Source organism: Leptinotarsa decemlineata, unplaced genomic scaffold, assembly GCF_025532065.1.
Source record: "Leptinotarsa decemlineata unplaced genomic scaffold, Ldec_3_MD MMD2_tig00002159_RagTag_RagTag, whole genome shotgun sequence".
Classification (NCBI taxonomy): Eukaryota; Metazoa; Arthropoda; class Insecta; order Coleoptera; family Chrysomelidae; genus Leptinotarsa; species Leptinotarsa decemlineata.
In genome coordinates, this window is record NW_027412574.1 from 1,449,590 (window position 1) to 1,476,943 (window position 27,354).

General features: G+C 34.6%; 1 protein-coding gene and 1 pseudogene across 11 annotated transcripts in view; both read left to right on the forward strand.

Annotated features, from left to right (window-relative positions):
• Window positions 1-27,354, forward strand: part of dlg1 (MAGUK family member discs large 1) — an 889,881-nt gene that overhangs the window by 436,105 nt on the left and 426,422 nt on the right. For 8 of the 11 annotated variants that reach the window (XM_074177005.1, XM_074177004.1, XM_074177008.1 and 5 more), the window contains one exon: window positions 12,048-12,233. In XM_074177005.1, the coding sequence (XP_074033106.1) occupies window positions 12,048-12,233 (186 nt within the window). Of the gene's footprint in view, window positions 1-12,047; window positions 12,234-20,391; window positions 20,538-27,354 lie in introns of those variants that run through there. The other 3 variants (XM_074177014.1, XM_074177015.1, XM_074177013.1) reach the window with 2 other exon arrangements.
• On the forward strand, window positions 7,234-9,488 carry LOC141482936 (uncharacterized; annotated as a pseudogene).

The window sequence follows — 27,354 nt, forward strand, 5'->3', positions numbered from 1 at the left end:
TTGTATACTAGGCGAATATTTCTTTTTTTTTATATAAATATTTCAGAAGTGTATTCCTCTGATAAATAACATTTCAGGAGATATAGCATTACACGAGGGCAAAATAAACATTAAGTAATTATTTTGTGGATAAACCACTTTCCAGTACAAGAATTGCATAATAGCTCTTATCCAGTCAGTATTCCAGCTCACGTCACTATCGAGGTGAATTCCTAAAATCTTTGTGCTTTGTGAAAACCTAATGTTCCTTCGAAATACTTCACGAACATTGGCAATTTCGAATCTGGTGGATAATTGTAAACAGATAGTTTTGTCGTCATTAACAACTAATGAATTCTTACGGCACAATTATTTGAATTCATTAGTCAGATCTGCATATGACTCAGCATCCACAGCTATAATATATATTTGGCATATATGATTTGGCAAGTCGTTTATGTAACATTAGAAAATCAACGGTTCCAATATGGAGCCTTGGGGACACCAAGAATAATTCTTTTCTCTTGAAACATGTCAATACAATAAACAAGTCACTACATTCAAAGAGGTTGTCTCCTCACTGGATACAAAAAAGAATATTGTATTAAAATTTACTAAAAATCGTTATTTGTTTTAAAATTATGGATTAACGGTAAAAACCATGTGGTTGAAGACCAAAGAGAGAGAGAAAAAGCAATTGACAATGACAGTTATCATGTGATTCAGTTTGAAAAAGTGTGTTAGTTTGTCGATGATAAAACTATGGAACAGAAGAGAACTATTATGGTGCATGTGTGATTAGAAACATCTGCTTTTCTAAAAGTAACTCAATGAAAAAACCCAAAAAACAAATATGTTAATTAATTGACAACACCCTCATTATTCTTGAGGAAAACAAGTGATGAGGTGTTGTTAAATGAAAGTCAAACCCTGCCATAGGGAGGTTGGGAGTTTGTTCAAAAAGAAACTATTTAAAATGTTATGAATTATATTAATGAAAAACCAGAATTATTATTGGTTTGGAAATTATGTAAATTTTTGTCAATGTCTAATAGGAAGGCATAGTTGTCCGTTTTATGGCCTTCTTTGGAGACATGATTACTGAGAGCACATCTCTCAGGATGTAATCTACTATCACTTCTATGTGAACTGACTCTGTCTTTGAGTAATCTTGACGTTAGACCAATATATTCCCTACCACAATTTTAACATGGAATGGAATAGAAGCAGGACGAAGCTTTATCCATCGTTAAGGACACATTGAAGGAAGGAGTTATCAAGGAATCAATAAGCCCCTGGTCGTCACTTCTTGTGTCGGTGACTGAGAAAGATGAATCGACGAGATTCTGCGTAAACTACAGGAGGCTCAATGATGTCACCAGATGGGGCAGTTTCCCTGTTCCCAGAATAGATAACACTCTGAACGTCTTGGCTGTATGAAAATTGTTCTCAACATTAGATCTGAAAAGCGGATATTAGCAGGTGGCACTTCACCACGATGATAAAGGGAAGACTGCCTTTTCCGGTGGCAATGTATTATACCAGTTCAAGTTCATGCCAATCGGATTATGCAATGTACCCGCAACATTTGAACGCTTGATGGGGTTGGTGTTGAGATAACTTTCCTGGAACATATATGCTTGGTCTATCTAGATGACATTATAGTCACCGAAAAAAGTTCTGACGATCGCCTGTTAAACTTAAGGAGCGTTTTCACGAGGCTGCGGAATGCTTATTTGCACAACAATTCCAAAAATCGCTGCATCTTCTAGAAAAAGGTGATTTTTTGAACACCTTGTGGTTTCAAAGAGGGTTGACACAGATCCAGAGAAAATCAAAGTAGTGCAAAAATGGCCAACACCAAAAATCACGACGTAAGAGGTTTCCTTCGACTCTGTAGCTGTTACCGGTGTTTCGTGGAGAACTGCTAGACCACTGCATAGCTTGACGGAAAGGTCCCCAGACTGCCAGCAAGCATTTGCTACCCCGAAAAGTCATTTGACCAGGGCCCCGATACTGGCATACCCAAAGGAAGAGGGCTTGTTTATACTAGACACGGATGCATCCTAACATGGAATAGGAGCAGTTCTTTCCCAGTTACAAGAGAATGAAGAATTCGTCATCAGCTATTTTAGTAAGTCCCTGGGAACGTCCGAAATAAATAAAGAAATTACTGCGACACTAGAAAAGAACTCGCAGTGGTTGAAGCGGTAGATCACTATCTTTCCTTTTATAAGGCCGTTAATTTTTGATAACGTATTACCACCCAGCACTTCAGTGGCTCTTCAACTTCAAAACCCCAGAAGGACTCATAGCCAGGTGGATTGAAAAGTTACAAACTTACGGTTTTGAAATTCAACATCGTAAAATAAAGAGTCACGGAAACAGAGATAGCCTCTCAAGAAGACCATGCCTGAAATCCGGATGCAAATTTTGCCAACGTCAGGAGGACGCCAGGAGGAATACCCAGCTACCAGAAGAAAAACTTCCTACCAGACGTTATGAGTTAGCGGGCAGAGACTTCTCTATAGACAGCTCTGATAGGAAGATAAGCTCCCGCTGCATCGGGTTCCCACTGACCCGGAGGGTAGCAACCTGTAAGGGTCCTTCATCCATAGATACGGACAGAAGATGTAACGTACTACCTGACCATGGTATGGTACGATCGTAAACAGCCTCCGAGGGTGAAACTACCTTCATGATGAAGCCAGCGGGAAAAGGACTAGTGGCACCAATGGGACTCCATGTGCATTCAAGATGACCTACTCACTCGGAAATGGAAAATCCCGGATGGAAGAACACACAAATTCCAGATAATTCTTCCAATGACTGGTATCGCGAATATACTCGAACAGCTCCATGATGGTCACATCCCCTGGAGAAAGTAACACCGGCCGCCGCTGGATGTCGTAAATCACGTGACGTGGCGAAGATCGCAGGCAGTCCAGCTAGCGTTTCGCGCTTGCTCGATGTTCGCACCGTTTCGATGGAAATCCGTCGAATTCTCTACCACCTTCAAGGCACTTCGATTGCCGTATATAAACGCTACCCACGAGCATATCAATATAGTCAAGGGAAGTCGAGTTTAGTGGACAGTACGGTACAGAGCGATCTAATAAAGCGATAGAAACCGTGAAATAAACTTGAGTTCAATTATTTTATAGTATAGTCAATTATTCTCAAACCCACGGGAAAAACGTAACAATATAATCATATCTTCAACGGAGAATTTGAAATTTTACACGTAGAAAATAAAGGTTTGAAGATTGATTATTTGCGGGCAATAGAAATTATTAAACTCAAAAATTCAAACATTTTACTGAATGACCAATTGGATTTAAATAGATCATCATTACCGAACTTGTTTTCTCAGAAACCGAATTGATATAATATGCTCTAGGTTATCATAATTTGAGGATGTACCCTAGATATAAAAGTTGAGTGAATGAGGTAATTATCATCGAAGAAGTACCTACGTATCGTCGGTGAAACCAGAAAATTGTGTATCTCCACTTTTTATTGAAAATGAGGTTATTGCGCCATCTATTTAAATTGGTTGATAGCTATTGACTAAAAATTTGGGTATTCTAAATATCTTATAGTATTCTGTAAATTTTTAGATCAGAAATCAGTGTATCTCCGGCTTATGTCAGAGTGACGCGAAATGAGTGTAACTCCGCTATGAGCTTGTTGATTCGTGCTGAATGCGAGAGCTGTGCAAAAAACTAGTGAAATTAATAGAACTGATAAAAAGTGTATTTGTATAACACGATCATATTGAGGTAAGTGCTATTATATTAGATTTCTTCTATATAAAGTAATTTTGTTTAATTTAAACATGAATAATTACTATTTCATTTTCGAATGGAGATACACTTTTTTCCATTCATATATTTTTATGGTGATACACAGTTTTCCAGACAAATTCAATGCACACTGTTATTTTTCAAAAAGGCCGGAATATTTCGAATACTTTTAAAATAATATATATGAATAACAATTATTGGCAAATATTTTGTTGATACAAGTTTTTTGTTTAAGACTTTTCATCATGTCACGTGGATTGAAGATTCTCGCAATGTTGAATCTGCAATGCCCAATCCGACCGGATGAACCACCAGACTCGTCAATCTTGAATACAGACGCAGAAGATATACTAAATGAAGCAATCAATAACGAAATACTGTTTGCATTGGATAATTCCAGTATTTCAAATACGGAAGAAATGAGAAGTTTTATTGAGAATGCCAATATTGTCTTAAACGAATCCGCCATATTAAAATCAGATCTCCTCGAAGGACAGACACACATTACAAGACCAGTCCAAAAAGAGACGAAAATAGGAAAAAATAATTCAGAACAATACAGCGGGTTCTGAAAATCAAGAGCTGACTCAAGATGAGATGGGGGAAAACAGCCATATCGACTACCACCCTTCAATTCAATCAGATATCAGTGAAAATGACAGTATTGAAGAGGAAATTATAGCCCATGATTCGGATGATTCCAGTGATGGAGAAGAGAGAAATCAAGAAATAGAAGAAGAATCTAGACAAAATGGTAGAAAGAAAAGAAAGCTTGGCATAGCAAGACAGGACGTGACTTACCAAGAAAATAAGAGAAAGAGAGAATTGGGCTTGCCATATAAAGGCAAAAAAAGGTTTGATGGAAACTGGGACTATAAAATAGCAAAACAGGGAAAATTTTTGTCAAATCCATGTAACTGTAAATTATCTAAAAGTGGTAATTCGCTACAGTGCCAAAATCTAATCGAAACTAAAAGGCATGCGCTATTTGAAAATTTTTGGAAAAAATCATGGCCTGAGAAACGTGAATATGTTAAAGGTCTTGCTATATTAAAAACTGTGAACAGGCGAAGAGGTACAAACGAAAATTCCCGTCGAAATTATTCTATAAATTATTATCTTGAACAAGACCTTGTGAGATTACGGGTATGCAAAAGAATGTTCAATGTCACCCTCGGATTAAAGTATAATTGCGTTTTAAACTGGATAAGGCCAAGTAATATCTCTGAAGTAGATCGTGAGGATATTATGACTGGAAAACAAGGAAAAAATAATAGGAAAAAACGTGAATCTGCCATTATTTATCAAAAGCTGAAAGACTTTTTTGAATCACTTCCAAAAATAGAATCACATTATTGTCGTTCTTCTACACAAAAACATTATTTGGAACCTATTTGGCAAACTATGCAAGAACTGTATCGCTTTTATGTGAATAATTATTGCAAAGAACAGAACGTGAAGCCTTATTCCCGTACAGTTTTTAACGAAACGTTCCATGGGATGAATCTATCTTTATTCCATCCCAAAAAAGATCAATGCGATACCTGCGTTGCATACAAGACTCAAAATGTAACAGAAGAGGAATATCAGCAACATCTGATATTGAAGCAAGAGGCAAGAAATGAAAAAATGACAGACAAAACTGACTCGAATACAGAATTTGTTTTTACTATGGATTTGCAGTCTGTTTTACTAGCTCCCAAGAATAAAGTTTCGAGCATGTACTATAAAACGAAATTGGCGGTACACAACTTCACAATTTATAACTTAAAAAATCAGGAAGGGTACTGCTATCTATGGAGTGAAGTCGAAGGATCTCTGACTGCTAACGAGTTTTCGTCAATTTTAATAGAGTTTATTGAAAAACAGGTCTTACCAAAGATGAATGATAACAACAGAACAATAATATTTTGGAGTGGCGGCTGTACTGGACAAAATCGAAATGCATGTTTGGCTAATGCTTTACTAAATACATCAATGCAATATAATATAACTATATTTCAAGAATATTTGTTCAAGGGTCACACACAAATGGAAGCAGACTCCATGCACTCCACGATAGAAAAACGAATTCGAAATAAAGACATTAATGTACCAGCTGATTATGTGACATACTGTGGAAATGCTAGGCTGAAGCCATTTCCTTACAAAGTGTTTTATTTAGACCATTTTTTCTTCAGAAATTTTTCAGAAATAAAATATTATACTTCTATAAGACCCGGTCGCAAAGTAGGAGATCCTACAGTCACAGACATAAAACAATTGAAATACGAAGGAGGGGTACTAAGATATAAATTAAGGCATACTGAAAATATTTGGCAGGAATACAATCAAAGAACAGTAGGACAGAAAAAACAACACGTGAATAGTACTCTATTACCAGTTCTATATGGAGAGAGAAGAAAAATTAAAAAAGAAAAGTTCGAGCATTTACAATCACTGAAAAAGAGCTTGAAAGCAGATTATCATTACTTTTACGATAATCTTCCCCATTATTAGTTTCATTTTATATTTGTAAGCTTTTTCATGAATACAATAGTAGCTTTTATGTACTATTGTATTATTTTGTTTCCATATTCACTTATATAAAAATGTGTGTATGTCCAAAAAAAAAGCAGAATTGAAAATGAAATAAGTGTATCTCCAGAAAAAAAATTGCAAAAAGTTAAAATAGTAATAAATGTTTTCTAATTAGTTGGTATTAACCAATCGCATTATTGTAAACTCTAAAAAGATATTTGCGGGGCCATTTTTCAAGCATATTCAGTTTTATTGCTCTCCTGTACAATTTTGAAATTTGGAGTTACACCATTTTCTGGTTTCACCGACGGTATGTATCTCTTACTTATAATTACGTGGGGTATATAAAAATTAGAGTAATAGAATTAACTTCCAGTATGTCATCGACTATGAAAAAGCTACTGTGAGTTCATACTTTATGCCAAATTCTGGTTCCAACTAGTTCGAAGTATCGAAGTATCGAAGCTTGGCTTTGCAATATACCATTTTGAAGAGGAGCCTCTTTCATTAATATTTTTTTTCATTGAATATTGTGACCATTAATTCCATAGTCTTCAAACACCTTTAAACCTTTGTATTGTTTCTTAGAAATTAAAAAACCTATACAGTAATTTATTCATCGGTATCAGCATCATAGTAGTCTAGCTCAATAACCCTATGGAATGATCGGATCAAAATCATATCCCTTGATCTTGGAAGATCAATACTTTCATTTCCCTGACAAAATATTACTCAATTTCTCAAATGAAATGAATGTTCCATATGATTCTACCATGACTCGAAATCTATGAAAGAACATAAGCAGAAAATTGAAAAACAAATTAAAAAGTTAAAAAAGATTTTCAACCATAGTGTTACACGATAATTGTTTTGTTAGTATCTACAATCGTCTTCTGGTGATAACTGCACAAAACAGCCGCACATAGAAATGTAAGTTAAATGGCAACACTTGGTTATATGTTACGCGGCTGCCAAACCAGGGATGGCGACACTATCGGGGTTTTCTCCAGTTTTCTGTAATGAATCACGTGCCTTCTGCGCGCGCATGATTCAAATTACTGTTTACAGAAGAAGAATGAACTTAAATTAGGTAGGACGTCCGTTAGTTTTGTTGTGATAATAATGTATAAATATGGTTTGGGACTGTTTTCCTTTTCAAATTGTGTTTTTGCTTGTGTACTGTCAGTTTCATATTTTTATTTATCGTAATGAGTACTTCCGAACATAAACGATATCGAAAAAAGTGCTGCGTTCCTTCTTGTGAGGATAGGAAGAGTAGTCAACATCGGTTTCCCAAAGATGACCCCGCTGTTTTCGATGTTTGGCTCAAGAATATAAACAATAAAGAACTCTTCAATGTACCCCATGAGACAATTTATTGTAACTCACGAGTTTGTGACAGACATTTCGCTGTTGAAGATAAAATTACTAGCAGAAGAGGTTTAAAACGACATGCTGTACCTGTTTTATTTCTTCCTGGTAAGTAAGCATAATCCCTACTCCTTTCGATATCTTGCAATTCTAGTTTATATATCTTATTCATCATATTCTCATTATTAAACAACAATTAGATTAACCACTCATCGAGTGCACCATAAGTATTGCTATATGAATTTGCAGAAAAATAGAGATGTTATCATGTGGTTGAATAATAGTGTTCTACATGTTTTCAGAAACTATCGAAGAACCAAGAGGTATGGCAAGAATGAGTAGGTCTTCTGTGGCAGGTAAGAATTATTGTAAAACTGTAGTTCCAAAATATATGTAGTTCATAGAAAAAAATCCATACAAATGCTGCAATTTCATTTTATAGGCCAAGAACCATATGAGGACATGTGTCAGCCCTCCACTTCCATACCTGAGCAAGAAATTTGTTTTGGTACACCTTCCAGAAATGAAATTATCAGTGTTACCCAAGGTATGAATAGAAAAATCTTGGAATGTTCATCATACATACCAATTTGTTAATTTTACACAATATATGAAAGAAAGAAAGAGAAATTATATATTCATGTAATTTTTCAGGTCATGAAAGCTGTGAAAATAGCTATATAAACCAGACATCAACTTCCACTTTTGAGCAAGAGCAAGAAAGTCATTTCCGGACACCAACAAGGAATAGAATAAGCGTTACACAAGGTATGTGCAGAGACTATATGGCTACCAATTTGAAATGAAATCACTATTCGAAAACTAGGAAAAGTTTACTTTTGGACATCTTCTTTTGAACATTGAGAAATAGTTTTCTGGAAATGAAAAAGTCTATAATAAGAATGAAGCTAATTTGTCGTAGGTGATACCTAACAGAAAACATCAACTTTCCCAGCTACGTCATGCTGGACACCTTCCAGAAATGAAATTCTCAGTGTTACCCAAGGTTTGAATAGAACAATTTTGGAATGTTCATCATTAATACCATTTTTTAACTTTTTCCTTAGTAAGGGGCCCATTCACAATATCTATTGAACTTATTTGTTGAATGATATTAAAATTTATTTTTCAAATGTCTAGATAATTGTTTATTATTTATTTCAGGATACAAAACCAAGAACAGTGTACTCAGAGATCTCAAAGTTGGTCGTCAGTCTCTCTTAACCCCAGAGCCAAACATCTTTACGGTAGAGTGCTCTACATGTTACCACATCATTCAAAGCGCTTCTAGTGAATAACTTTATGTCTTCACATTCACCAGGAAGTAACTGTGAAGAAGATGCCAGTGAGGGAGCTTTAGACAATTTACGTTATTTTGTAACAGGATGATCAGAAAGTGTGGACCCTTCGCAAAGTGTGCAATCTTCGGAAAGTGACATTGATATCCCACTTCCAGCCAGTATTAATCTGTATCAAAGAACTAAAATAGAGAGGTGTACCATTACTTACATATCTGGATATATCACCAAAAAAATCATGAAGTCCATTACATGCACGTTTTGTAAAAATAATATGCTGTTTAGGGATCATGATCAGGATCTTGATTTTGTTGAAGGAAGACAGTATCCAAAATCAAAATTGATAAAACCAGGAACAGTTTTAACCTTTTCAGTTTCCCAATCAGTAACTAGATTATTTTACTCGATACCACGTTTGTGTAATTTTAGAAATATTTTACAAATTTTGAGGAAAATAATACTGGAGCAACTATCCTTTAACCTATCCTTTAGTCAACTGTCCAGATCATTCTGACAATGATTCAAAACTGTGTCATCTGATTGTTAGATGCTGTTTGTATTTTTGGTGTAGAAAAGTCAATTTGGTTACTAGGGGAGAAGATAAAAAATTCATTAGGTTTTTGAACACCCAGACAAACAGCGATTTCATTGATCCAATTATATTGTCTGCTCATGAAAAATTTTTGAAGAAAAAGAATCGTTTATTGAAAAAATTTTAGTTCAAGTTGAGGTTTACGTATTTCCAATAAATTTTGAACTGAGTTCATATAGTTTCATTACCACATTTACCGAAAATAAATATGGTTGGTCATAATTTGAGGTAATTCAGTTCACATATTTATTGTTGCTTCACTTGTTGATATTTTTGATTGGTCAAGGTTTTTCCCAGATGATTTCTGTGTAATCAAAACCTGACCGGTAGTGAAGCAACAATAACAATAAATGATGAGATTGGAACCTGTGGTGTAACAGTTGAAACTTTTCCTAGAGATCAATTTCCCTAACACCAAACTGATATTTTTGCACTCGACATCTTCAGAAGAAGAAAATTGATACAGTATCAATTTTCTTCTCCTGAAGATGCTAACCTTGATAGCGAAACGCGCGTCAAGTGCAAAAATATCAGTTTGGTGTTAGGGTAATTGATCTCTAGGACAAGTTTCAACAAAAAAGTAAAATGCGAACAGCCACTATTTGAATTTCGCGCTATATCTCTTAGGTTCGGCTGCCAAACACTGGAGGCGCTGAGAAAAGAGGTTCTGTCGTCAACATTGCCGTTACCGTTCTATGTGTGACTGTTTTGTGGATAACTGGACCAATTTCTCCAAGAGATGACTATTTATGAGTCAAATAAGCGCTTTAACTTACCCCTTCTTCTCTCTCTCCGCTTCACTGGTTCAACGGTGTTGCGTATATCTACGCTAGCTTAGCTGAATGCGTCGTTGGGCAACATACAGTGTGTCTCACTTCTCATGGAAACACCCCCGTATCTTCCGTAATATTCAAGGTAGAACGATGAAACTCTCTGGACTGATGGAAATGCTCAAAATGCACCTACCACCAGAATGGGGTTGGCCAAAGTGATATACACTGTCCGCCACTCGCGATGGAACACCTCATTTTTACGGTAAAACATATTAGGGGCCAAAATAGGCTCAAAATTCCTTCAGATTCGTGATCAGGACTACTAACTTACTACGATTCACTTTTTTCCTGAATAAAATTTAGTCCTGAAAAATCCGAATTTGTTTCACTTCTCATGGAAACACCCCCGTATCTTCCGTAATAATTGAAGTTTTGGTTTTGACATCAAAACATGAACGAAATTGTTTAAGAGAAACTCGTTTTCATATAAATAAAATAAACGAAATATAAATAAATAATTTATTTTTTATTTTGTTGTCAGGAAAGTTATTCCTTCTCAATAAGAGAGAAAATAGTAATTTTGCAAGAGGAACAGAAACATGTAATCAGTGAGATTTCAGGATGGTTAATGTTAGTTCATATTCCCATTTTCCCATTATTTGAAAAAAAACAAGGAGATTTTGTGGCGAAAAATGTTATGTAGTTCAAAATTCTTTCGAAGTACTACTTTCAAAATCAATTAAAAAACAATACAATCAATTTTCAGGAAAAAAGTGTATTCGTAGTAAGTTGGTAGTCCTGATCACGAATCTGAAGGAATTTTGAGCCTATTTTGCCCCCTAATATGTTTTATCGTAAAAATGGGGTGATCCATCGCGAGTGGCGGACAGTGTATATCACTTTGGCCAACCCCATTCAGGTGGTAGGTGCATTTTGAGCATTTCCATCAGTCCTGAGAGTTTCATCGTTCCACCTCGAATATTATGGAATATACGGGGGTGTTTCCATAAGAAGTGAGACAAATTCGGATTTTTCAGGACTGAAATTTTTTCAGGAAAAAAGTGTTTTCGTAGTAAGTTGGTAGTCCTGATCACGAATCTGAAGGAACTTTGAGCCTATTCTGCCCCCTTATATGTTTTACCGTAAAAATGGGGTATTCCATCGCGAGTGGCGGACAGTGTATATCACTGTGGCCAACCCCATCCAAGTGGTAAGTGCATTTTGAGCATTTCCATCAGTCCTGGGAGTTTCATCGTTCTACCTCGAATATTACGGAAGATACGGGGGTGTTCCCATGAGAATTGAGACACACTGTATATGCAGCTTCATTGAACTTCCTGTCAAATCAGTGTTCCTCCCAGTGGATGATCTCAGCCTAGGACTGCTTGATGTTGTGTTGAGTTCAGATATGTTCTGCTATTTCCAATTAGCTGGTTTCTCCTCGCTGTGTGTTTTTCTTGTGCTAGGCAATGCGGACATTCAATGGCCTCTTACTTTCACCAATATAGGATTTGCCGCACAAAATTGAATATGTTCATACAAAGGACCATCGCTATCATTTTTGTTATTTTACGGGCTTCCAATATTGCTTCTCTTTGCCGACACCTGACCCTCATTATCGATGAATAAAGTTATAGCTCATTTCGTTGTGTCACAATTACTCGATGTCAAAGAAAAGAGTAACCTATTCAATTTCCTATTGTTTCAGAAATCCCGATATGCGGAAGACGAAGTGCCACCTCCGCCTTCCCCTCCCCACGCCGTCGTCACAGCCATCACTCACGACGGCGTCTCCAGGCAGAGTTCTCTAGAAAGAAGAGGCGGCCATGGACAAAGAAACAGAAGAAATTCTACGGCGGAAAGGGATCAATTCCCGAAAGAAGTGCTCCTAGAGGTAAGTGCTCTGAAATATACCGGGTGAATTAGTATTTTTTTTCTGTTGATAACAGTAAACAAAGAATGCAGTTACTCTTCTGGTACTAAGAGTCAAGATTTCACGGAATCTGCATTCCACGATTTTGTAGTTGTTTAATTTTCAGAGAATATAAAACTTTCATTATTTCCACATTTTACGAAAAAAATTACTTGTTTATTTCATTTTGTATTTGATATACAGATATGAAAAATGAATATCGGAACATACGAATAGCAATGAATTCTGGACGGGGTCGACCACGATAGCAGTCGACCAGTTAAAAATTATAGATCAACTATTTGAATGAGCCACCGTTCCCCTTCCTGAACTGTCCAACTCGAGCAACTGATACGTTAGATAGCAGTCAGTCAGCAGTTGGAAATAAAATAATTTATTGTGGACTCTAAAATATTCACGTTTACAAAGGAAGAATAGTTACAAATTTCAAAGTTGTATTCTGGTGGTTACTTGATTCGATATACAATATCTATTTATTGTTGCATTTGAAAATAGGTTAATTTCGTCACAGACCACCACTTGTCGAATTATTGGAAAGTTCTAAAAATGTGGATGAGTTCAAAAGTGTCAAAATCCAGATGAACCACGTATAAAGCCAATAAATAATTCAAAACAGTCAAAATAGGGAAAAAACAGTATGTACTGCTATTGAAACCAGCAAACCGTGTACGAGCTGACAAATTACGCATGAATTACTGTGAGTATGGATTATTTTGGAAAAGTTACCACTGTTATAAAGTACAAAAAACTCGTAATTTTTTTCTCTGCGACCACATTAGACAAATGAAATTTTGGGTTGAAACATACATGTTCGCAGGTGGTTATTCTCAACTGAATACAGAAAAATACTTATTGCTCTTTCACCAGTACCACTGGTGAACTACTACAATTCAAATTGTAGTAGTGAATATATTGATCAAACGTCAAAACTACTCGAAGATAGAATCAGTTCATATAAAAGAGATCTAATAGATAGTAGATTACATCCCGAGGAAGTCATAAAATGGACTATAATTCAACTAAAATCTTATCATTTGAAAGAAATACATATAAAAGATTGTTTTGGAAATGTCATTTATATTACAATCAAATAAATGCCTTAATAAAAAATCAGACATTGATCACCTCAGTGAAATATAATCCTTCCTACTAGATATTGTTGAACATTCACATGATTTTTGAACCAGAAATAATTCTGGATTTTCATTATTATCATTCATAAGATTTTGAATATTTTCAAATAAAGTTCCAACCTCCCAATGGCAGGGTTTCACTTTCAATCAATAAGACTTCTTCATTTGTTTTGCTCAAAACTAATAAGAAAGTTGTCAATTAATTAATTTTGAATTGGACATATTTGATATTGGGTTTTATCATTGACTCGCTTATATAACAGCAGATGTCTTTGATCACACTTGCTCCATAACAGTTCTCTTTTGTTCCATAGTTTTAACATAGTCAAACATGACAGCTGTCATGAATACTTTTACTAAAAATAATCGTGACATTGCCTCATGGTAGTGCTGCCGCAGAAAGAAATTTTTCTGATTTAAATTTGATCAAATGAAAATATAGAAACTATTTACAAACGGAAACGTGTGAAAGTCTTATGTTTTGTAAAGGTTTGCTAGGAAATGACCATTGTTTCACATGGATACCTAGCCAAGAATTATTAAATAAAACATATTAGATATTATTCATGCAATAACGTTTAATATTGTTCATTTGGAAGATTTTATGATTGTTTTTATTTATTTTTGTGATATAGGTATATCACAAATAGGTATAAATAAAAGATTTTCAGTTCCAGATAATTTTTTTGCCTTTAATATTCAATATCACACAGAACTTTGTGGAACCGTGGCAGAAATGTCAAATATTCAGAAGAGGAAAATTACCAAATATCATATTTCTTTCGATTTGCAAATCATAATATCTATAGGAATTCTCGAATCTAGCTATTTGAAAACGTTTCTTGTATTGTTCAATCTATTGTAACAGAAACATAATTAAAACAAAACACATTTGCAATTGTGAAAGAACAATTCAAAGAAGAAAAAAGACACATTTTTATTAAATGTTTTGATTATGATCTTTCTCTTGAGGCACATTTCCTAGTTTCCAGCAAATTTTTTAATCCAAATTTTTTCCGAATTTAACAGCTGTCATTGTCAATTGTTTGTTGTCTGTACCTTTGTTTCTTAACCACATGGCTTTTACCGTTAATCCATAATTTTAAAACAAACGATTTTAGTAAATTTTAAAACAATAATCTTCTTTATATTCAGTGAGGAGTCAACCTTTTTTAATGTAGTGACTTGTTTTATTGTATCGACATGTTTCAATTGTTGGAATGTAACATTCTTTTCGACACAGCCATCCTCACTAACAGTAAGTTGAGCCCTTTTTGAAATAATTCAATATGATCATACAATAATATCATTATACGAATTTTGTAGCTTTTCCTTGAAGATGATGATAAATTTTATTGAAATATTGGAATAACTTTGTGTTATTCAGTAATTTCCAGTAATTTATTCATTCATTCAATAACATACTTGTACATCAAATATTTCAAATGATATAATATGACATCAGAATTATCTAGCTGAATGTATGGGTTACACCTAGGTATGAAATATACCTGCATTGTGCTTTCCCATCTATTCAGCAGGATTATAAATCATGTACATCTCAAATACATGAAATGGATATGCTTAATAAATACGATGAATGAGATCGGAGGGCTGTACAATTCTAATGGTGTTAGTGAGTTCTTGGAAGGAGACCAGTTTTGAATTTTCTTATACTATTTATAGTATTCAGGTTTTCAGGAAGGAGGTTGGAAGGTTGAAAAATTTTAGGCCATAATGAAAGAGTTATGGCATTAGAAAGGGGAGTTGTTGATAAGACAGGTGTTCGCCATAACAGGCTACATGAGGACTAGAAATGGGTGAAACATCGGTCGGCGACAACTATCGTTTCGAAACGATTTCCCAAAATATATCTAAGCTTGGTGCCAGTGTATCAATATAACAATACAATACCATCCATCCATAAAATACTTCTTAGAAAATTGGGCTGAGTGTAAAAGAGTTATGAATCTCCTGTAACTATTGTATTGCACTCCGAATGATATATGAACTGTTGTCAGTTTTCTACACTCCTTACAGCACGTATCCCACATTTGTTGTTCTAAATATTATGAGTATTTTAAAAGCTATTGCAATCACTTATTATCTGTATCGATTTGAGACTGTATACGACAGTAGGAGAAATTTTATTTTTTATAGTATTTATTACACGAATATTCAATATTTGGTTTTTCAATAAATCTTTGATTGCGTTTGGAAAATAATTCAATGACTACATATCAAACTGATAAAATCTTCTGATAATCTGACCATTGTTGGAAGTGAGTATTGGCACATTTTTTATTTGGTTAATGACATCCAAAAAATGTACTACAAATAAGAACACAACAATTCAATTGAATTATTTATTCATTAAGCCCTGGATGAAAATATACATATAATTTGTATCTGCTACAAATACATCTCTTGAATACATTTAAAAATATAAGTAAAAAATATTACATTTTCATAGATAATGAGAATTATGTTTTCCAAACAATGGAAAGACTTTTTAAAAACGTTTATTTACACTTATTCAATGTAAAAAATATTACATTTTCATAGATAATGAGAATTATGTTTTCCAAACAATGGAAAGACTTTTTAAAAACGTTTATTTACACTTATTCAATGAGCTTCAGGACAGAGCCTTCGGCTGCACAATAAATGGAGTCAACTTACTAACTGACTAATCTTGAGAATATCAGAGTTTATATATAAAAAGGAAAAGTGCATTAAATTATTAACGTAAAAGCATTACACCGTTTAGTGTACTCATCTAAGTAACCTATGACATATTTATGAGATTAGAAGTACAATGCGTTATTCATAAGGCTACATAACATGAGTGGTTCTAGATGTTGCAAACCTTGTATGTGGCATAATATTGCATACAGAAAATAATATGTTAAGAATAACGAATGAGTCAAAGCTCAATTATAATACTTAAACTATAAATATTGAGGTAATATGCACGAAAGAAGAAAATTATATTTATAAACGCTGCCAAAAGCGGTGAATTACATGAAAAATTTTAGACATGCAAACGTCGCCGATTATCAAGAAATTTCACGACGCATCCAAAAACATCCTACCATGATTCGATCATGCGCTCTGTAAATTAATACCAAAAAGTGGGGAAAGTGATTTTACTAGGTCTTTATAAACTTTCTACTGTGGCCATGCTAGAATAATCTAGTGGACACACGTAGAGTGGTTCAATTAAATAGATGATATTCCGTCGTGAACGAATATCTGATTTTGAACTGGTCGATTGCTATCGCGTACCCCGTCCATAATGCATTGGTATTCCTATGTTCCAATATTTATTTTCCACGTCTGTATATGTAAAAAACATACTTATGAAATATTCACTGGACAATCTCAGAAAATTTAAAACAAGCACGGATCAAGTGTAACTAAACATATATACCTTCATGAAACCCTTCCCTGACTATCTTCCTGCCCATACATCGCACTTAACTAAATTCTCGTAAATATGACATACGATGAAATGGAAAACTCATTTTGTGGTAGCAATAATACTTTTTTTCTGAAAAAGTTGATTAACAATTGTAAACATACATCTTCATGTTTTGAAACGTGTCTGCATATATTTGACCATTTTAAAATTATTTTTAGCAACACTTCTAAACTACTCCGTATATACCCATATGAACCTAAATTTATTCTTCACGGAATCCGAATATAATATTACATTAACAATTATATTAGGCAAAAAAACCCTGAATTGAAGTCACAGTGAAATAAACTAAAAGTAAAAAATAGAACAATTAAACAAAAAATAAAAAATTAAGAGATTCCAAGCCAAGTTAGTTCACGACGTTTCGATTTTTAGTATCCACAATCGTCTTCCGGTAATGACTGGACTAATTCCTCCGTGAGATGACTATTTATGGGTCAATCGAGTACTTTCACTTATCTCTTCGGTCCTCTTTCCGCTTAGCGGGAGAGATGACCGTTTGGCGGGAGTTGGCCATTTTTCACTTGATTATGAGTTTCCATGTGTTGCATATCTCTACGCTAGCTATAATATTAGACAATGGAAGTCCGAACTTATGAAATTCATGTATCTCTGCAATGAAAAATTATGGGAAAAAGTCCAATTCATTGACGATTACATGTTTTAAACGGAACTATTTTTTATATTCACCTTCAATTGTTACCTGAAAGTATTAATTGAAGCTAAAATTTATTGAAGTGAATTTTTTCATGCGAATAAAATCAAATTAACTACTTCTGAAAACATATTTGATAATTTTGCAAAATATGTTGTCTTTAATAATACTTGTGATTACATATATAAAATTTCATTTCGGATATTTTTGACTTGTCTCCTTTATAATTTTGGTTATATCATTTCCAATATCAATATGAATCGATTCTACACAGACATCTTTTGAAAACCATCTACAGACCAAGTTCACCAATAATAGATTTCTTGATTCGAAAAGACTACATCTCAAATAGAAATCAGTTTTATAGAAGCATTTTGGCTTGCACTTCTCCAAACTCTTTACTTGTTGAACTCAGTACGAAGACAAAACCAAAGAAAAAGATAATTTTGAAATTTGCGATTTTCTACAACGTTTCGACAACTGTCTCGGTGAATGTTACTTCGTTCATAATCCCGCAAATTGAAACACCTGCACAACTTGCAAAACAAAGTGACCAAGAATCGTAGTGGGAAGTAGATTCATATTGTTTAATTATGTTTTCTCCTTAATTGAGAGCGGTCTCATTAATAAATATGTGCTGAGAATAATTATCATTGTGCTGATTTACGCACCTGAGAATTGCCAAATATCACCAACAAGAACGGGCAACAGGAAATTCATCGGTTTGTGTAATGAATCTTAAAATAGATTAATGCATTTATTCATGCCAGCAGTAATCACAAATCATTGTTAGTGCTGAACTGCGAATCGTCAAAACATACAGTTTCCGGCTTTTGTTTTGGAACAATTCTTCGCCCAAAGACACTTTCATGTGTCTCGTAAAAAAATACGACATTATTCGTTGATGTGTATACGAAATATTTGTCGCATACTTTCAAACAGCAGAAGAAACTCATTGGAATTGTTTGCTCTATCTCAACACCGTGTTTTGTTAATCGTATCAATTTCAATTCTCAACGGAAATTATATTTTTGAAATTCATAAGTCATTGATCAGAAAACCTGTATTATTCTCGAAGTTAGTGGATTTCGTTTAGATTCTTCATAAAATTTTCGAATATATACTAAGTATTGTTCACGTTGACCTCCGTTTTTGCCACAAGATGAGCAAGATAATGCTTCGAATCGTCTCGCTGCTGTAAAGTGAATTAATTAAAAAGTACACTTGTCTAGGTCAGCCAACTTTTAATAATCACCTACATATTCAAATGAGATAAAAAATGATGCCTATACAATAACAACTTCATTCCAAAACAAATTTTTGACAATCAACAATACACTATCTTTTTTTAATCAATAATTAGAAAATAGGGAAGATACCAGAGCAAGTCGTAGAAGTTAAGCTATACAATAGAAGTAAAACCGTATTTGCAACCTCCCACTCGTATTTTTTGTACGATCAGGAATGTTTCTGCCATATATTTTTCATAGAACGATTTTTTCCACCAATTTTGAGGTTCTCATATGTGTTTTTTAGGTTATGAATAAAACAAAGGTTGATCAGGTGAGGTGTTCTTTGATATAAAAATTATTCCTACTTATAACCACATTCAAAATATCTCTAATGACACTGAGAGTTTTAATTTTGGAAACGATTTCTGTTTGTACAATTCACGTCACTGAACACAGAAAAAGTGTCATTTGATTGGGGTTTTACTGACACTAAATCAACTAATTTTACTAAATTTCAAAATATTGCTTGACTGTCAATATTTTTATAGTCATCGAAGTCGTTACATGCTTTTCGTCTAGATATATTCTTCAGAAAAACAAGTTTTTCCATTCTTGCTCCTTTATATCAGTGACATCTTTGGTAAAGAAAAGATTATCAACATTGAATTGTTATGTGAAAGTATTTCACATAGATCAAAATCAAAAATACTCCAAAAAAACTCAATGAATAGGAAGACATTTTTGAAAAACTTGAGGAAAGTTTTTAATTTTCAAATTGAATCAATGAAAATGTTCTCTAGAGCTGGAGATTTTAATTCAAAAATGTTTGAACAGTTTTCAAACCAAGAATTCGAGTATCTTTGGAGAAGTTCACTAGTGTCCGTACCAAAAAATAATTTGACTGCCACCATCATCATAGAGCCTTGGATCTGATTTTCAAATATTTTGCTTCTTGTCGAGTGAAAATATGATTTTTTTCCGATTCACCTCTCACTAACAAATATTGTTTGTGATAAAAATCAAAGCTCTCCATTTGATATGAATTAGAATAACTCCTGTAAACATCAAGTCTTTTATTTGACGAGTTTGACAAACTTCTGAATTTATATGTTCAGCAAACATTTCCATTTAGTGCATATTAGCAAATTTACTGTAGAATGTTGATAGCTGTTTTTTCCATCATGTATGGTTTGCAGAAGTATTCAATTTCATTTCGCGCTAATAGATGTTAATCTAAATTGAAAGGGGTATCTTTTTAGAGGAGGTCAACTTTTGGGAAAGCAAGATTTTGGCTTTTTACTCCTCCATCTTTATACAAGAAAATGTGGGAATCTTTCAAAGGTTAAAAAGCACAAAGCGAAACCTTTCTTCCCCATAAAATGTTTTCAATTGTTCTTTCCGAGTTTACAAAATGATAATAAATGTGCTTCTCAAACTCTATTATCTGCCACTAAAAATTATGTTATTCGTTTTAAAAATATGTGAATGAGTGAAACCCAAGACGAAAAACCTCAAGGAAAATGCATCTTTTACTGCTGTTAAGACCCACCCTGTACCGCAGTCCTGTCGTCACTCCCCCAGAGACATCTGGTGAATAACACGTGGAGTTGCGCGATGCCATCGAAGGAAAATGATAGTTCATTGTGCGGCGCGATATGTGCGGTGCGAACCGACGACATGTTGCGGTGAAGGCGTCGGCGTAGCGGTCTTTGATTTATTGCTTCGAGCTTTCATGCCAGTTGAGCCCGGGTACGTCAACAGGTTTTTGAATTTTCTTTGACGCTTTCCACAATCGATTAGGATGCCTAGCAGATTTGTATTTATGAACCATTTCCAACCAAGTTTGATATATCTTTCATAATAGACACAATACCAACATTCGGTTTGTATTCACCATGGAATCCATCAATAATTCAAAGTTCTAGCATTACATGTTGGGAATCAATCAGAGCTGGACTGGAATAATTGAAGCGGTCACGTTTTTATAATTCATCCTGTCTATTGAAGAGAATAGTGAAGAAAATGTACTTTGATCGTTGTTGTCAGATATTTGGTACATTGAATGGCTCTACACAATTAGAATCATTCATTGAAATATTTCCGGAGCGCCATGACAAATAATACCGTGAGACTCTTACAAGTCCAAATGTAAAATATCATTATTGTCATTTCGTGTCATCGATCTTGTCATAGTGAAAATTATGTGAAAATATTTTTTCATTAAACGTGAACTTCAAGCACATGCATTTGGCGTGAGTGTTCTTCCTTACTTAACTGAATCATTATGACATTTCAACTACACCTATGAATTGGTATGTCGAAGCTATTTTCCCAGTTTATTGGTCGTGATCCACAAATATTCGATAATATCTACCACAGTTCTAGACGAAACATGAGCCATAACGATATGCAAACTACGGCCAGAAAATCTGAAAAATGGTTTTGATATAGTTTCATTTTGTTTCATCTCTCAGTATAAACAGATATCCGGTAACTATCCGGTATTCGGCCTATCCGAGAGCCTAAATACTATCCTGCCGAATGCCGGTAAATTGGCGCCTTTCCGGCCGAATACCGGATTTGAAAAAAATATTTTTAGGTAATCAATTGTTTCATTTATTTAGTATCACTGAAAAAAAAAACAATGTATGACCAATAATTCTACAACTCAGAAAATGCACTAGGGGTAAATGGTAAATAAATACTAATCTCTGCATTAAGAGGTAGCAAGCGGATTCGCTTCTCTTCGTAAATGAGACCAGCTTGAGTAAAAAATGCTTTCTCTTGCTGTAGGTGCTGAAAGATAGATGCAAATCAATACAATGAGTTAATGAAGGAAACAATTTTTAACTTCGCTTATCAACAAAAAGGCCCGAATTGAACCACCCTGTCGTTCACGCCACCTACGCACACGTGCTTCTTGCGATGCACCCAATGACAACTTTCCGCCGGCTATCCGGCTGCAAGGTTGCCCGAATATTCAGTATCCGGCTAAACTGCTATGTTATGTTTAAACTTTATACACTGGCATGTCATCATAATCAAATCCTGACTAGGAAATATTCGAGTTGACGTCGGTATATATTGAAGCCATTTTCACAATCTGGAAAACCGCTTTGGCAAGTCGTGGAGTTTATGATGCTGTCATCATTCCATATTTGTTCAATGTTATGATGAATTGGTCTCATTACTCCTAATAAATACAAATTGTGATTTATCTCCTATCTTTCACTTTTCTAATTTTAACCATAATCTGTATCATGAGAAAAATACGCGTGAATCATAACCAGTGATCAAGTTAGCATGACGTATCTTGATGCAATACACTCGCAAAAAGAACACTAGAATTTGTTCGAAAAAACTATATAGAGATATACTCTGATAGTCCGAAAACTAATTCATAATATTGTTACCAAAACCCCAAAAAAATCATTCGTGATCAAACAAAAGTGTTTCTACCTACCATATATCTCATCAGTGGTATTAGACTGAAGCATGCATGAACTCCAGATATCCCCAGACATCACCGAAACGTTGTGGAATGATCAAAAACACAGAACACGAAACAAAAACCGAAAAAACAGCTCATCATACTTTGTCCGTGAGAATCTTCCAGTTAACATATCATTTACATTTTTCGAATCTGGGCGTATTGCCTCCCATGAAGCGGCAATCCAGTACAAAACTAGTATTTTTCAATAATCAAATTGTAGTATTTTAGCTTGTCCAACAATACTATAAAATTGATCGAAATCATATATACAGGTTCTTATGATACACTGTTTGGAACCTTTGGTGTAGTAATGAATATTACTGGAGTTTTTTCCCAACACCAAATCATTATTTTTAACACCTCGATAATTTGAAAACTCTCCACCCTTAATATATTCCTTCCAGTAAGTTATATGAGGATCCCAAAAAAACAGATCAATTTCATAGTCAAGTGGAACACCTTCAAGGAATACTTGTAGCCCTCGTGGTTCAAAACCCGAGGAGGGGTAGATGTTACCCTTAGAATCTTAAATGGGAACTGGTGTCAAGTGACACATCTTTTTGATTGGCGTTTAATTCTGCTTCCAATGTTACCCTGATATTTTTTTTTGATGAACAGTTTCCGAAATATAGCGTTCTAAACTCACACATGTAATTAGAATTTGCCTGTTAGGAGAGTAGGAGGAACCGTTCCAAGCCTTTAATAACAGAAATAAATATATTAGGCATGAGATTTTCCATTTGTTGGTAATTTTCCTTTTACAAAATGAAATTTAATGTGCGAGAATGACTTTTCAAACATAAAATCTACTTACGCTTATCTTACAAACTGTAAGTTCTTCAATATCAAAAGGTTGTATTCTAAAAGCAACGGTATCAAGATACCCCGAAAGAAAGAAATCTAAGGGTGTTGAATCAGGTGATTTCGAAGGCCATTCAACTGTTCCCATTCTGTCAATCCATATATCTGAGAATCTCTTGTTTAACCACTGTCGGACGGGAAGAAAATAATGAGGTGTAGCACCGTCATGCTAGAAATGTAACAGTTCCTCCAGCAAAAGTTCATTACCTCCTGCATCCATTTGAGTTTCTAGCTCGTAAATTATATAAGAAGCGATAGTCTCTTCAAGCATTTCAAGGTACATACTGCCCGTCAAGTTTTCTTCCAGAAATAATGGACCAATAATGGCATTTCTAAGAATACCAGCCCAAACATCAAATTTTTGTGGGTTTTATGTTTGCCCTTCCCGAAATATATGTGGGTTTTTGTCACTCCAATAGCGACAGTTTTGTCTGTTAACATTGCCATTCAGAAAAAATGAACCCTCATCGCTGAAACAAACGTTTACACAGTTTATATGTTCGTTTCACAGAACATATTACGAATAAACTGAGGAATGCATATTCATCTCTTAAGCTGATTTATACGCAAAGACAGTATCTATCAGTGGAGGTAAAAAAAAATGCTCTGTGACTCCTTGGTACTCTCATATTTTAACCAGTGCGATGTGATATACAGTCCTTGCTTGAATGGAGTAGATGCCCGACGAATACAGAGAATGCAAAATTCATGTGTTCGACTTATATATGGTATACTTAAATTCAGTCGAATTTCTATATCGGAAAAACTTAAACAATTGAAGTGGCTCAATATGTACAACAGGAGACGTCATCATATGGCGTGTATGTTTCACAGCATATTTAAATCGAGCACACCATCCTATCTTCATAAAAAATTAAAGTACAGGACAGACGTTCATAATCTGAACATTCGCCGTCAAACACTGCTTACTATTCCTAGACTCACAAAAGAAATATACAGACGTTCTTTCTCTTGCAATGTCGCAATTTGTTTCAACAATATTTTCAAACAGAACATTTTTAGAATTATCGCCAACATCATTTCGTTTTAAATTCAAACAATATTTATTTGACGCCCAGTGAAGTCATGACTAGATTACAAATAATGCTTTCCCTCTTTCCTCTCCTTTTTTTCTCCCTTCTCTTTTTTTCTTTGAACTTTACGCTGTAAAATTATCTTCCTCTTTCTCTTCAGGTCGTGATGGAAGAACAGAAGCAGTCTCTGATGCTATCTGAATCAATATGCCCTTTTCTCACTGCTGTTCTCATACCCCATTAAATATGTCGAAACATTTTTCTTTTTTGTTTTTTGTTAATCATATCTTCATTAAAGGACTGGTTTTTAACTGTAATATGTGGTGGGAAATAAAACTATTATTATTATTAACAGTCGCGTGACATTCCCGTCTGTTCTGATACTGATCGTAGGAGTTCGTGGACTCTGCAACAAATGTTCCTAAAACATAAATTTAAGCTGCTTCATTCAGTACTCTGAAATTTCTTTTTTTTTTGTCATTGAACCAGTTTCGTAAAACTCATTCACGAAATCAAGCACATACCGGTGACCTACATTACAATTTGGATGTCCTTCGTTAAAAAGGCATGTCGCCCTTCGTGCGAACTTTTCAACTTCTCCCTAAAATAACAATCATTTCAATTCTGTCTTGAAGAATGTAAACCATTTTTACACTTTCATACACTTACTAAAGTAATCACTCAACAGCCCAACAGGTACAAATTATATGCACAATGCTAACACATCGGCATCGTTCAGATTTGCGAACCAATTTTTTGAGTGAAAACAGAAACTTTTTACAGCAGAAGTAGCAAAAAAGGACTACTATCTGTACACTTCCTGTGATGAAAATTAAATATTCAGAATTTACTAAACACAAGTTCACTTACGTTTTACTATTAGACTACTTTTTGAAGTAAATGAATTGAAGCTGATGGCTAATGTTACCCCTTAATGAAGGGTTGCAACGGTACCACTTAATATTCTTACCAGTTCTGGTAAAACCTTGTATCTCGGTATAGGCGTACTAATAACTACTTCTATTCTTCTCAAAAAATTAAAATTCGGGGTACCATTGGAAGCAAAATTGAACACGAATCAAAATGATGTGCTACTTGACCCCCTTCCCATTTAAATTTCTAATGGTAACATCTACCCCTCCTAGAGAGTTGTACCACGAGGGCTACAAATAGTACTTGGAAGTGTCCCCCTTGAATATTACTGGAGTTTTTTCCCAACGCCAAATCGTTATTTTTAACACCTCGACACGTGTTTCGATCACCAAGTGATCATCTTCAAAGAGGAAGATTTAAACTGAGATAATCTTCCTCTTTGAAGATGATCACTTGGTGATCGAAACACGTGTCGAGGTGTTGAAAATAACGATTTGGTGTTACCAAAGAGGAAGATTATCTCAGTTTTAATCTTCCTCTTTGAAGATGATCACTTGGTGATCGAAACACGTGTCGAGGTGTTAAAAATAACGATTTGGTGTTGGGGTAAAAATTCCAGTAATATTAATTACTACACCAAAGGTTCCAAACAGTGCATCATAAGTGTCCCCCTTGACAATAAAATTGACCTGTTTTTTCGATTCCTCATATTGGTTACTGGAATGAAGATATTAAGGGTGGAAAGTTTTGAAATTGACAGCCTTACACCAATTTGCCTTAGATGTTCCAGGCTACCAAAGTTACTTATGATGTTTGAGTTTCTAATCTCTCCAAAAAAAAAAGTTCAGTTTCATAAAGCATTCAATCTTGTTGAGATATGTACAACTGTCCAGTTCAAAATATTGTTTATTCCATGGTGCATTTGCTATTCCAATAATGTGACTATGTCCAGAGGTATATCGTTATCCAACCTAATATTCAAAAAAATCAATCGTCGCGGCTGGCGGAAATATGTGCCCTAACATTTTTATGTCTGATTCTGTTACATCAATCTTCGTAGAAAAAACTGATGCTTACGTTCTCATAGCAATAAATTCAACATGGAGACGCAAGATGAGCTGAATTTCCAAGGGATCTTTCGATACCTCTAGAAAATGTATGATTCTCATAGTCCTGAATGTATAAATGAATTTCAAACGTATGCCCGTTAAACTATTGGAAAAAGTGAGAACAATAACCCGAGTAGTAATTTACCAAAAATACTTTGGTGAATTTATACTGGATCTGGAATCTTGATACCCAAATACTACTTGAATTTTCGAAAAAGTGACTACATAAAAAGTGATATATTTCTGTATGGCTTTCATACAACTATTTTTCATATTGGTCGATGCGGCGCGGCGGTGAACATAAGATCGACCGTATAAAAATAAATGACTTCGAACCCTAATTCTGGTACAGAGTTATTCTTTCGTTTAACGTCCATGAACCTATCAATTTATATGTTATAACAAAATATGGCAATATAAATAATAATTTTCTGAAAATGAATAAATAATTTTCTGAACGTCTTCGAATATAAATGTTACTTTTCCCGATATTGAAGAAGTTTACCATCTTCCTGGTCCCATTTTAGTACAGCGTTCTGGAAAAATCTCAGTTATAATCATTATATGATTTTACGAAACCTGCACTGAAAACTTTTGGCAAATCACCTGTCCACCTGAGTTATTGTTTTCACTATTATAAAATTTTAATATATACCCCTACAACTGACGGCATGAGACTGAAACTCATTTTCTACTTCAGGGCTGTGATGAAAAATATTTTTTTTATCAACAATTTCTATTTTGTCCCCTTCAAAGTAGTCTTCCTCAGATGTAATACACTTGCGCCAACGTTCTTTTCAATCTTCGAAGCAGGTCTGATGTGCACTTTTTGCCATTCGGTTTTCATATCTTCAATCGTCACAAAACGCCATCCTTCCATATGTCTCTTCAATCTTAGGGACAGAAAAAATCACTAGGAGACAAGGCAGGTGAATATGGTGGCTGTGGCATAATTATGGTGTTGTTTTTGGTCAGAACGTTACGAAAAAGCAATGTCGAGTGAGCAGGTGCATTATCGTGATGCAAAAGCCATGAATTGTTTTTCCACAATACCGGGTATTCGTCACCAGCTATAACCCTTTCAAGAAAATATGGATCGTCGTTGATGTCATTCAACAATTCCTGAGCGACGCTCATGCGACGTTTTTTTTTGGTCAGAATTCAGCAATTTCGCCAAGCTTTCGTCTCTGAATAGAGACTTCGTCAGG